Source organism: Bubalus bubalis, chromosome 9 (assembly GCF_019923935.1).
Source record: "Bubalus bubalis isolate 160015118507 breed Murrah chromosome 9, NDDB_SH_1, whole genome shotgun sequence".
In the NCBI taxonomy this organism is placed as follows: domain Eukaryota; kingdom Metazoa; phylum Chordata; class Mammalia; order Artiodactyla; family Bovidae; genus Bubalus; species Bubalus bubalis.
The window spans coordinates 56,752,078-56,765,309 of NC_059165.1; the positions used below are offsets into that span (position 1 = coordinate 56,752,078).

The 13,232-nt window shown below is 39.5% G+C and overlaps 1 protein-coding gene across 10 annotated transcripts in view; it reads left to right on the forward strand.

Moving 5' to 3' along the window:
- Nucleotides 1–13,232, forward strand: part of NR3C1 (nuclear receptor subfamily 3 group C member 1) — a 119,407-nt gene that overhangs the window by 78,619 nt on the left and 27,556 nt on the right. For 9 of the 10 annotated variants that reach the window (XM_044947527.2, XM_044947530.2, XM_044947526.2 and 6 more), the window contains exon 3: nucleotides 5,030–5,196. In XM_044947527.2, the coding sequence (XP_044803462.1) occupies nucleotides 5,030–5,196 (167 nt within the window). The remainder of the gene's footprint in view (nucleotides 1–5,029; nucleotides 5,197–13,232) is intronic. The other variant, XM_006047239.4, reaches the window with a different exon arrangement.

Here is a 13,232-nt window from a genome sequence, read left to right on the forward strand (position 1 = left end):
ATCTTGGTGCTCATATTAGTGTGACAAAAACTGGTTTTTCTCCACTGATGTTTGTGGTATGCTTGGAAACTTTGCGTGCACTCAATTCTTACCTCATGTAGCCTAGAATAACTGCCTGAAGGGATGGCAAAAGCCTGACTTAAGTTGCGGATTCTTAGTTGCAGTTCGATCAATCCATTTGTTCATTTAGTTTTAACTTTCCTTTTTGTCATCTCTAGCTCACAGTTGACTGGCCTGAATGTATTTTGCATATGCTCTAATTATAACTGAGATTTTGGGAATACTGTCCTAGATTTTAGACTTAATACTACTTACATAATACTTACACCAGTCTTTCTCATAAAATCTCCAGTTTTCCTGAAAAAGAATGAACATTTATCAAGTGCCTGCCTGCTAGATGGAGGAGTTGTACACTAGACTTTCAGTGTGTTCTCTCATTTTCATAACACACAGACACAGATGATATCCTCTCACTGTACTCATGAGAAAACAGAGGCTCATAGTAGATACCTATCCAAGGTCACACAAGCTCTGAAATGGTAGAACTGAGATCCGAAACGTGTCAGTTCGACCACAAACAGGCTCCCTCATCAACCTCTGACAGCTGAGTGACCTCATCTAGAGGTGATAACATCCTTTTCACAGGGTCGTTGAGAGGACGGATGAGACTGTATTCATGAAAGTGTTTCAAAACTATTAAATACTACACCTAAGTACTGTGAAAACATTTTTAATATATACTAGCGTGTGCATGGGAGAAAGCAATGGCACCCCACTCCAGTACTCTTGCCTGGAAAATCCCATGGACGGAGGAGCCTGGAAGGCTGCAATCCATGGGGTCGCTAAGAGTCGGACACGACTGAGCAACTTCACTTTCACTTTTCACTTTCATGCATTGGAGAAGGAAATGGCACCCCACTCCAGTGTTCTTCCCTGGAGAATCCCAGGGACGGGGGAGCCTGGTGGGCTGCGACCTCTGTGCCGACTCTGGGTCGCACAGAGTCGGAACGACTGAAGCGACTTAGCAGCAGCAGCAGCAGTGTGTGCATATATATCATGTACATATATATATATACACACACACACTATATATATGTATATATAACTGGCTGAGGAAACAGTACAGAATTAACATTTGAAATCATTAAATATTACACTTATTTTCCATAAACTATACAAACAACTGGTTGGTCCCTAAAAATAGATGTCAGATGACAGAGATTGGCTGAACTGGAGTAGGAGCATCTTCAGAACAAAAGCCAGACAAATTTTTGCTTCCCTAACACTTTGCTCTGCTCACTCACTCCAAGACCTTCCTGCTGCTGCTGCTGCTGCTGCTGAGTCACTTCAGTCGTGTCTGACAGTGTGCAACCCCATAGACAGCAGCCCACCAGGATGCCCCGTCCCTGGGATTCTCCAGGCAAGAACACTGGAGTGGGGTGCCATTTCCTTCTCCAATGCATGAAAGTGAAAAGTGAAAGTGAAGTCGCTCAGTCGTGTCCGACCCTCAGCGACCCCATGGACTGCAGCCTTCCAGGCTCCTCCATCCATGGGATTTTCCAGGCAAGAGTACTGGAGTGGGGTGCCATTGCCTTCTCTGCCAAGACCTTCCTACTTCTCTGTAAAACTCCGGCCCGCAGCAGCTCCGCTGCCTTAGTCACAAGTTTCCATTAATCAGACATGGCTTGTGCCACACCTACAGCAGAGTAATTTCAGGTTATTCTCTTCTATTGTAGGCTTTCAATATGCACTCAGTCTATTCTCCCAAATCTAGCTGGGATCAATACCTTGTGATACAGAAGCATCCAGAAATTCTCTTAAACAATGTTGAGAGAAAAATATGAAACCCTGGGGTCTATTCCCAGAGCTGGGCTGGTAGGAATGCTGTCCTATTCACTAAGCCTGTAGATAAACATAGGGTTGGCTAAGTCCAGTATGCTTCATTTGAGGACAGAATTTAGGGGGACCTTTGGAGTTGGTCAACACCGAAATCAGATTGATTATATTCTTTGCAGCCAAAGATGTAGAAGCTCTATACAGTCAGCAAAAACAAGACCAGGAGCTGACTGTGGCTCAGATCATGAACTCCTTATTGCCAAATTCAGACTTAAACTGAAGAAAGTAGGGAAAACCACTAGACCATTCAGGTATAACCTAAACCAAATCCCTTATGATTATACAGTGGAAGTGAGAAGTAGATTTAAGGGACTAGATCTGATAGATAGAGTGCCTGATGAACTATGGATGGAGGTTCATGACATTGTACAGGAGACAGGGATCAAGACCATCTGCATTGAAAAGAAATGCAAAAAAGCAAAATGGCTGTCTGGGGAGGCCTTACAAGTAGCTGTGAAAAGAAGAGAAGCGAAAAGCAAAGGAGAAAAGGAAAGATATAAGCATCTGAATGCAGAGTTCCAAAGAATAGCAAGGAGAGATAAGAAAGCCTTCCTCAGCGATCAATGCAAAGAAATAGAGGAAAACAATAGAATGGGAAAGACTAGAGATCTCTTCAAGAAAATTAGAGATACTTGGAATATTTCATGCAAAGATGGGCTCGATAAAGGACAGAAATGGTATGGACCTAACAGAAGCAGAAGATATTAAGAAGAGGTGACAAGAATACAGAGAAGAACTGTACAAAAAAGATAATCACGACCAAGATAATCACAATGGTGTGATCACTCACACTTACCTAGAGCCAGACATCCTGGAATGTGAAGTCAAGTGGGCCTTAGAAACCACACTACGAACAAAGCTAGTGGAGGTGATGGAATTCCAGTAGAGCTCTTTCAAATCCTCAAAGATGATGCTGTGAAAGTGCTGCACTCAATATGCCAGCAAATTTGGAAAACTCAGCAGTGGCCACAGGACTGGAAAAGGTCAGTTTTCATTCCAATCCCAAAGAAAGGCAATGCCAAAGAATGCTCAAACTACTGCACAATTGCACTCATCTCACACACTAGTAATGCTCAAAATTCTCCAGGCCAGGCTTCAGCAATATGTAAACTGTGAACTTCCAGATGTTCAAGCTGGTTTTAGAAAAGGCAGAGGAACCAGAGATCAGATTGCCAACATCTGCTGGATCATGGAAAAAGCAAGAGAGTTCCAGAAAAACATCTATTTCTGCTTTGACTATGCCAAAGCCTTTGACTGTGTGAATCACAGTAAACTGTGGAAAATTCTGAAAGAGATGGGAATACCAGACCACCTGACCTGCCTCTTGAGAAACCTATATGCAGGTCAGGAAGCAACACTTAGAACTGGACATGGAACAATAGACTGGTTCCAAATAGGAAAAGGAGTACATCAAAACTGTATATTGTCACCCTGCTTATTTAACTTCTATGCAGAGTACATCATGAGAAATGCTGGGCTGGAAGAAGCACAAGCTGGAATCCAGATTGCTGGGAGACATATCAATAACCTCAGATATGCAGATGACACCACCTTTATGGCAGAAAGTGAAGAGGAACTAAAAAGCCTCTTGATGAAAGTGAAAGAGGAGAGTGAAAAAGTTGGCTTAAAGCTCAACATTCAGAAAACTAAGATCATGGCATCTAGTCCCATCACTTCATGGGAAATAGATGGGGAAACAGTGGATACAGTGGCAGACTATTTTTGGGGGCTCCAAAATCACTGCCGATGGTGACTGCAGCCATGAATTTAAAAGACGCTTACTCCTTGGAAGGAAAATCATGACCAACCTAGACAGCATATTAAAAAGCAGAGACATTACTTTGCCAACAAAGGTCTGTCTAGTCAAAGCTATGTTTCTTCCGGTGGTCATGTATGGATGTGAGAGTTGGACTGTGAGGAAAGCTGAGCACTGAAGAATTGATGCTTTTGAACTGTGGTGTTGGAGAAGACTCTTGAGAGTCCCTTGGACTGCAAGGAGATCCAACCAGTCCATTCTAAAGGAAATCAGTCCTGGGTGTTCTTTGGAAGGACTGATGCTAAAGCTGAAACTCCAGTACTTTGGCCACCTCATGCGAAGAGTTGACTCATGGGAAAAGACTCTGATGCTGGGAGGGATTGGGGGCAGGAGGAGAAGGGGACGACAGTGGATGAGATGGCTGGATGGCATCACTGACTCGATGGACATGAGTTTGAGTGAACTCCAAGAGTTGGTGATGGACCAGCAGGCCTGGCGTTCTATGATTCATGGGTTCACAAAGAGTCGGACACAACTGAGTGACTGAACTTGGAGTTTATCAGCTTAACTGCTTAAAGTAACAAATTATTACTTTACAATTAACTTTTAACTTTGATTCCTAAAACAGAAGAAAAAGATGTTACTTAATAAATATAATTTGTAACCATGTTGACAACCCAATTTCTTAAGTTAGTTTGTTCTGTGAATTAGTTTAAGCATATTTATAATTGATATTTAATCATGTTATTAGTTGCATTAATAAAGAGACAACTAACACCCAAAGTTTATTCCTAAATATTATCTCTTTTAGAGAATACGCAGATTAAGAATATTGCAGAGAGAAATTTCTTATATAGGTGGAATCTTTGGGGGGAAGATGGGTAATACTGTATCTCTTGATCATGGTGGTAATTACACAATTATTCCTTTAAAGATGATTGTAAACAGATGCTAAGCAACTAAAAATTATATCTAAGCAAAGCACAATTTCACCATTCTTCTTAAAGGATGTTTTTTTGTTTTGTTTTTTTGTGGGTTTTTTTTTTGGCCATGCTGCGTGACTTGTGGGATTTCAGTTTTGACCAGGGATTGAACCTGGGACTGTGGAAATGAAAGTGCCAAATCCTAACCACTAGACCTCCAGGGAACTTCTAAGGGATACTTAAAAATAAATGACCTCACTCTTAATTTTGTATAGAAGAATAAAACATTTGACTATGTCTAGGTAGGATTTTTTTAATGCTTGCCAGTATTTGAAATACATACGTTCAGTGTGAATATGTTTACTGTGGAGTGAAAAGGTAAGAGAACTGTATTTTGATACTTCTCTGACAGTCATGATAATTAAATCCTAACACTACTTTCTTCCTTCTCTAGCCCTGGAATGAGACCAGACGTAAGCTCTCCTCCATCCAGTTCCTCAGCAGCTACGGGACCACCTCCCAAACTCTGCCTAGTCTGCTCTGATGAAGCTTCAGGATGTCATTATGGGGTCTTGACTTGTGGAAGCTGTAAAGTATTCTTCAAAAGAGCAGTGGAAGGTAGTGTGTGTTTTGAAGAGTTTTATTTTTCCTCTATTTGGTTCCTTTTTCTCAGACTGGATTCTGTATGCAAAGCCTGTTAACACTAGAAGTCATTAAAATCAGGGAGAGGAGGGTGGCTCCTAACTCTTGTAGTGGGAAAAGATACTTTTAAAAGCAAACTAAGATAAAACAGACAAGTAAAAATTGAAGGGAGGGAGTATGGTCAGAGAATGGAAAATAACCATAAGAAAGTGCTATGCGTGTGAAATGATGGTTTTAGGTTTCGGCAGTAACTAGTGCTCATAGTTAGCTAGTTTTAGAGCCACCAACTATTCTACTCTGGCAAAAATGAGTGATAATGAGGGGGAAAAGTGTTTTGTTTTCTAATAGCCAGGGCTGTGCTATGTGATATAAATGTGATGTAAGGACCTCCCACTGTCCTCTGGGAGGTCACAGTCTACTTGGAAGTGAAAGATGAGTTCATAGTTAAAAGGTACAGAGATTATAACACAGAGGAGCAAGTGACAAACTGCCTGGGGAAGTCAGGAAAAGTGTTTAAAAGAAAGTGATTTCTCTTGACAAATACTATATTCATATAATGTTTACCCTTGTTACAGACTCAGTCTGCCTGTCACCTCCTTAAATGTTAAATTCATTCCATAAGCAAATTACTGAAGTCACACTAAATATTACCAGTGAATCCTCTTGGGAAAAACTGTTGTGTAAAGTAGTTATTTGTAAAGCAGTTAGAAGGCAGTTGTGGCTTGAACGGATTACCTAAAGCTCTGATTGAATAAATATATTAATTTAAAAAATATATAATTATCTACAGTACATGAAGTATTATTATTTGGCTTCAGTTGTGTTTGCATATGCTTAAGGGTTAGATGAGTCATTTTCTTTTGTTTGGATTGCTTTTAATACATTAGCAAACTATAAAATTACTTATGTTATTCCATAGAGAGCACGGGAATTCAGGCTTTAACCAGCTTGGTTATCACCCAACAACTGAGTAGAGTCATTAAGCAAGCTCATCCCTAATTAATGCAGTGCTACTGACAAAGTAGATGTTACAGCGTCTTCTTATCCTCACTTTACTTTATTCAGCACTTTCTTCACTGATTAGTTCTGTCCATGGTGTAAATGTGATAACAGTGTTACAGCATTCCTGTATATAATAAGTAATATTGACAGATTTAATTCTGAAAGTGAAATTCAGAATGAGACAATGGAGCCTTAAAAGAAATACAGGTATTAAAAAAATTTTTTTTTCATTCTCCCTCATTTTAACTAAAATTATTTCTTTTAAACGGGGCTACAAATTCCAGTTCCAGTGCCTACAGGGATTGAGTATGTGTCGTTCTGGCCAAATACAATACCAAAAGAGTGAAGAAGGGCAGTCACTGATATTAGAGGGTGCAAGCATGCCTTACCTAAAAGCGTCCAAATGCAATTTAAAAAGAAAAGAAAAGCTAAATATATTACAAGTAAGAAAAGCCAAATATATTACAAATAAGACATCACTGCAGGCCATATGTTCCTTAGGCTTTAGGATTAAATTCTCTGCTTTAGAATTAAATTCCTACATGTGCTTTTAGCTATGAATATGTGAATATTAGCTATGCTCTTGCAAAATATATATATGTATTTCAGTTAAATATGAGATAGCTAGATTACATGATAAATAAGAAAAGGTTAAAATGTAAACTGTGTTAAGTAAATCCTTTATTTGGATTTAAATTTTCTCCGTGGTCCCTTCCAGCTCTAAAATTCTGTAATCATTTGCTAACCTAATTTGTAGCAGATCTTCCCAAGCCAGGGGTTGAACGTGGGTCTCCTGAATTGCAGGTAGATTTTTTCCCATCTGAGCCACCAGGGAAGCCCTAAGTAAATCCTTTATTTGGATTTAAATTTTCTCCAGAGTCCCTTCCAGCTCTAAAATTCTGTAATCACTTGCTAACCTAACTCACAGCAGATCTACTTTTCCCTTCCTAGACATGATGGGAATCTGTTTTAAGCCCATATACAGATTTTAGAGCACTTTCTTGAACAGTTACAAAGATGAAGCTTGTGTGATTTTCATTACACTACATTCATTCCATTTTTAATACTTGCCAGAAATTATAGTTTATCCACCAGACATAGTATCATAAAGATCCAAAAGTTAAATATTTTTAGGACATTTGTACAAGTTTTACTTATCCATACAAGCCAGATCAAGGATTGAGATTTTGAATTTTACTCATTATTCTGGAAGTTACTTTCTGTGTACAAAAAAGAATTTGGATAGCTTCATTTCTTCAGATGTATATTAGTCCAGTGGTCTTTTTTCACTGAGTCCCTTCTTCTTATGCTCCTGTTGCACAAATTGCATATAATCTTTGTGGTGGGTCATAATGGAGACAGACACATGCTACTTTTATTAATAATTTACCAAGTACTATGTTTTACGTATGTCATACTTCCCTGGGTCAGAAAGATCCCCTGGAGAAGGGAATGGCAACCCACTCCAGTATTCTTGTCTGGGAAATCCCATAGACAGAGGAGCCTGGCAGGTGACAGTCCATGGGGTAGCAAAGAGGCACAACTGAGTGACTAGCACACCCAACTACTATGTTTTATATATGTCATACTACTAAATTTGCAGCTCTGTGAGCTTTTAAATGCTCTTATGATCCATATTTGATACACTAGGGAACTGACACTCACAGCTTAAGCAGCAGACTTAGGATTCAAGCATAGCTCTCTGCAAACAGGCTCTTAACGTCAGTGCTACACTGACTTGAAAGGATAAAAATCTCAACTCCTGGCAGTTTATAATCTAGTTAGATACTGAGATGAAAGCAATAACAAGGGAATTATTTATAGTGTTTATTGAGTGCTTACAATGTGTTCAGTTCAGTTCAGTCACTCAGTTGTGTCTGACTCTTTGTGACCCCATGAACCGCAGCACACCAGGCATCCCTGTCCATCACCCAACTCCCAGAGTTCACCCAAACCCATGTCCATCGAGTCAGTGATGCCATCCAACCATCTCATCCTGTGTCATCCCCTTCTCCTCCTGCCCTCAATCTTTCCCAGCATCAGGGTCTTTTCAAATGAGTCAGCTCTTCACATCAGGTGGCCAAAGTATTGGAGTTTCAGCTTTAACATCAGTCCTTCCAAAGACCACCCAGGATTGATCTCCTTTGGAATGGACTGGTTGGATCTCCTTGCAGTCCAAGGGACTCTCAGGAGTCTTCTCCAACAACACAGTTCAAAAGCATCAATTCTTCGGCACTCAGCTTTCTTCACAGTCCAACTCTCACATCCATACATGACCACTGGGAAAACCATAGCCTTGACTAGATGGACCTTTGTTGGCAAAGTATTTTTAATATGCTGTCTAGGTTGGTCATAACTTTCTTTCTAAGGAGTAAGCGTCCTGTAATTTCATGGCTGCAATCACCATCTGCAGTAATTTTGGAGCCCAGAAAAAAAAAAGTCAGCCACTGTTTCCCCATCTATTTGCCATGAAGTGATGGGACTGGATGCCGTGATCTTAGTTTTCTGAATGTTGAGCGTTAAGCCAACTTTTTCACTCTCCTCTTTGACTTTCATCAAGAGGCTTTTGAGTTCCTCTTCACTTTCTGCCATAAGGGTGGTGTCATCTGCATATCTGAGGTTATTGATATTTCTCCCGGCAATCTTGATTCCAGCTTTGCTTCCTCCAGCCCAGCGTTTCTCTTGATGTACTCTGCATATAAGTGTGTTACAATGTGTTAGGCACTATTTTAAGAATGTTCTTCACAACTGCCTTTAACCCTTGCAGAAGCACAGTGAGGTAGATGCTAATTTTCCAGCTTTACAGATGGAGAAACCGGGAGCTCAGAGAGGTTAATAAACATTACTGAGATCACACAGCTAGGCAGCAGAGCTGCAATTCAGACCAAGGGCTTCCTAGCAACCTTGCCAAGTGTGCTTTGCACTATACGACACTGTTTTGAGAGCAGCAAAGAAGCTGAAGCTTTCAAGCTGTCTCACTCAAGCTGACAGTCACAGTTCACATTTGAAACTTGGGTACTTCCAGCAGAGTATGTACAAATGACAGAAAACCCTAGATGATACCTTTTGCTATGTGGCTCGTTTCCTGTACTCTGTTAATTAATTCTTGATCATGTCCATGCATCATTCTTCTGTTTACTACCTAGTATTTTTCTTGGATCACTCTTTTATATAACTTAATTTATTTAAAACAACTGTATTAGTTTTACTGTCCCTACTGTATTAGTTATCTGTTGATGTGTAACAAATGACCCCCCAAATTAGTGGCTAGAAACAACAGATGTTAATTATGTCACACAGTTTTCTTAAGAGTCAGGAATTTGGGAGCAGCTTATTAGCTGGGTAGTCCTGGGACTCTCATGAAGTTATATTCAGACTGTTGGTGGAAGCTGCAGTCATCTGAAGGTTTGACTGGGGCTACAAAATCTACTTCCAGCTCATCAGCACTGCTTTTGGCAGGAAGCTTCAGTTCCTCATTATGTGGGTCTCTTCTAATGCTGCTCTCAACATAGCAAGTGGCATGCCCCAGAACAAATGAACCACAGGGAGAGACTGTGATGAATATGAGAATGTATTTTCTTTATTACTCAATCTCAGATGTGACATAATCACTTTGGCCCTATTTTGTTGGTCACACGCCAGTCCTGGTATAGTGTGGGAAGGGTAATCAGAGTGTGATTACCAAGAGACAGAGACCACTGAGGGTCAGCTTGGAGGCAGGCTACAACTTCTACCAGAAATAATCAGTTTTTGGCATTTGATTCTGGGTTTTTTTTTCATTTATTTATTTTAGCTAGAGGCTAATTACTTTACAGTATCGTGGTGGTTTTTGTCATACATTGACATGAAGCAGCCACAGGTGTACATGTGTTCCCCATCCCATCCCTCTGGGTTGTCCCAGTGCACCAGCTTTGAGTGCCCAGTTTCATGCATCAAACTTGGACTGGTCATCTATTTCACATATGGTAATTATACATGTTTCAATGCTGTTCTCTCAAATCATCCCACCCTAGCCTTCTCCCACAGAGTCCAGAAGTCTGTTCTTTACATCTGTGTCTCTTGCTGTCTTGCATATAGGGTCATCATTACCATCTTTCTAAATTCCATATATATGCATTAATATACTGTATTGGTGTTTTTCTTTCTTGACTTACTTCACTCTGTGTAATAGGCTCCAGTTTCACCCACCTCATTAGAACTGATTCAAATGCATTCTTTTTAATAGCTGAGTAATATTCCATTGTGTATATGTACCAAAACTTTCCTATCCATTCGTCTGCTGATGGATATATAGGTTGCTTCCATGTCCTAGCTATTGTAAACAGTGCTGCAGTCAACAGTGGGGTACATGTGCTTCTTTCAGTTCTGGTTTCCTCAGTGTGTATGCTCAGCAGTGGGATTGCTGGGTCATATGGCAGTTCTAGTTCCAATTTTTTAAGAAATCTCCACACTGTTCTCCATTGTAGCTGTACTAGTTTGCATTCCCACTAACAGTGTAAGAGAGTTCCCTTTTCTTCACAACCTCTCCAGCATTTATTGTTCGTAGACTCTTTGATAGCAGCCATTCTGACCAACGTGAGATGGTAGGTACCTCATTGTGGTTTTGATTTGCATTTCTCTGATAATGACTGATGTTGAGCATCTTTTCATGTGTTAGTTAGCCATCTGTACGTCTTCTTGGGAGAAATGTCTGTTTAGTTCTTTGGCCCATTTTTTGATTGGGTCATTTATTTTTCCGGTATTGAGCTGCATGAGCTGCTTGTATATTTTTGAGATTAATTCTTTGTCAGTTGCTTCATTATGCCATTATTTTCTCCCATTCTGAAGGCTGTCTTTTCACCTTGCTTATAGCTTCTTTCATTGTACAAGAGCTTTTAGCTTAATTAGGTCCCATTTTTTAATTTTTACTCTGGGAGGTGGGTCATAGAGGATCTTGCTGTGATTTATGTCAAAGAGTGTTTTGCCTATGTTTTCCTTTAGGAGTTTTTATAGTTCCTGGTCTTATATTTAAATCTTTAATCCATTTTGAGGTTTTTTTGTGTGTATGGTGTTAGAAAGTGTTCTAGTTTCATCCTGCTAGCAGTAGTTGACCAGCTTTCCCAGCACCAGTTGTTAAAAGAGATTGTCTTTTCTCCATTGTATATTTTTGCCTTGTTTGTCAAAGATAAGATGTCCACAGGTGTGTGGATTTATTTCTGGGCTTTCTATTTTTTTCCATTGATCTATATTTCTGTCTTTGTGCCAGTACCATACTGTCTTGATGCCGGTAACTTTGTAGTATAGTCTGAAGTCAGGCAGGTTGATTCCTCCAGTTCCATTCTTCTTTCTCAAGATGGCTTTGGCTATTTGAGGGTTTTTTTTTATATTTCCATACAAATTGTGAAATTATTTGTTCTAGTTCTGTGAAAAATACCATTGGTAGTTTGGTAGGGATTGCATTCAATCTGTAGATTGCTTTGGGTAGTATATCCATTTTCACTATATTGATTCTTCTGATCCATGAACATGGTATATTTCTCCATCTATGTGTCATCTTTGATTTCTTTCATCAGTGTTTTATAGTTTTATATACATAGGTCCTTTGTTTCTTTAGGTAGATTTATTCTTAATATTTTATTCTTGGTGAATGGGATTGTTTCCTTAATTTCTCATTCTGTTTTCTCATTGTTAGTGTATGGAATGCAAGGGACTTCTGTGTAGTAATTTTATATCCTTCAACTTTACTATATTTATTGATTAGCTCTAATAATTTTCTGGTGGTGCCTTGAGGGTTTTCTCTGTGGAGGATCATGTCATCTGCAAACAGTGAGAGCTTTACTTCTTCTTTTCCAATCTGGATTCCTTTTCTTTATTTTTCTGCTCTGACTGCTATGGCCCAAACTTCCAAAACTATGTTGAATAGTAGTGGTGAGAGAGGGAACCCTTGTCTTATTCCTGATATGAGGGGAAATTCTTTCAATTTTTCACCATTGAGGATAATGTTTGCTGTGGGTTTATCATATATGGCTTTTATTATGTTGAGGTATGTTCCTTCCATGCCTGCTTTCTGAAGAGTTTTTATCATAAATGGGTGCAAAAACTGATTTTTACTATAAAAATAAGGACAATACAAACAAAACGATATTGAGAAATCCCAGCTGGCCTGAAGGCTTTTCTCCTGACATCTGCCCTCTCTCTAGTTAGAAAACAAATTTACCAAGTGGTAGAAGACACAGAAACTCCAAACTGAAATGTCTTATTGTCTTATCATATGTATTGACAGAGAGTACATATCCATGCCTTGTAAATAGTGACCACTAGTTGAAACTCCTCTTTTTATAGATAAGATACCCACAGACTTGTCCAACTTCATACTAATAACCAGATAGAGCATTTGAACTTAAGAAGGTACATTGCCCCCTGATTCTGTAGCTCAGATTCTTAATTGTGGTGAAGATATACCTGGGATAAAGAAAACATTATTAGGGCTTCCTTGGTGGGTCAGTGGTAAAGAATCCACCTGTTAATGCAGGAGATGCAGACTCAATCCCTGATCTGGGAAGATCCCATATGCTACAGAGCAACTTAGCCCATGCGCTACAACTGCTGAAGCCCAAGCACTAGAGAGCAGCCCCTGCTTGCCACAACTAGAGAAAAGCCCACACAGCAAGGAAGACCCAGCAGAGCCAAAAAAAATAAATATGAGCTTAACATGCACATTCTGAGCTTTTGGTTAGATATAAAGCACTAAAACTTCCTCTGTGTTTACCAATCATTTTTTTAATTGTCCCTTCTAGTTTACTGAAGAACAATAATTCAGGGATAGTCTTATGGGTTAAAACGTTTTCATTATTATAACTGCTTCAACTATGATTTTATCTGTTGTTCCTTCTTTAATTCTGTATAATAGAATTATTGGGTTAGAGCTTCTAGTTCATGTCCAAGAAAAGAAGCTAGGAAACTTACACAATACAGAAAGGAATAGAAATGACTGGTACAGACACTTGGCACTGGAGAACAACTCTGGAACAAAG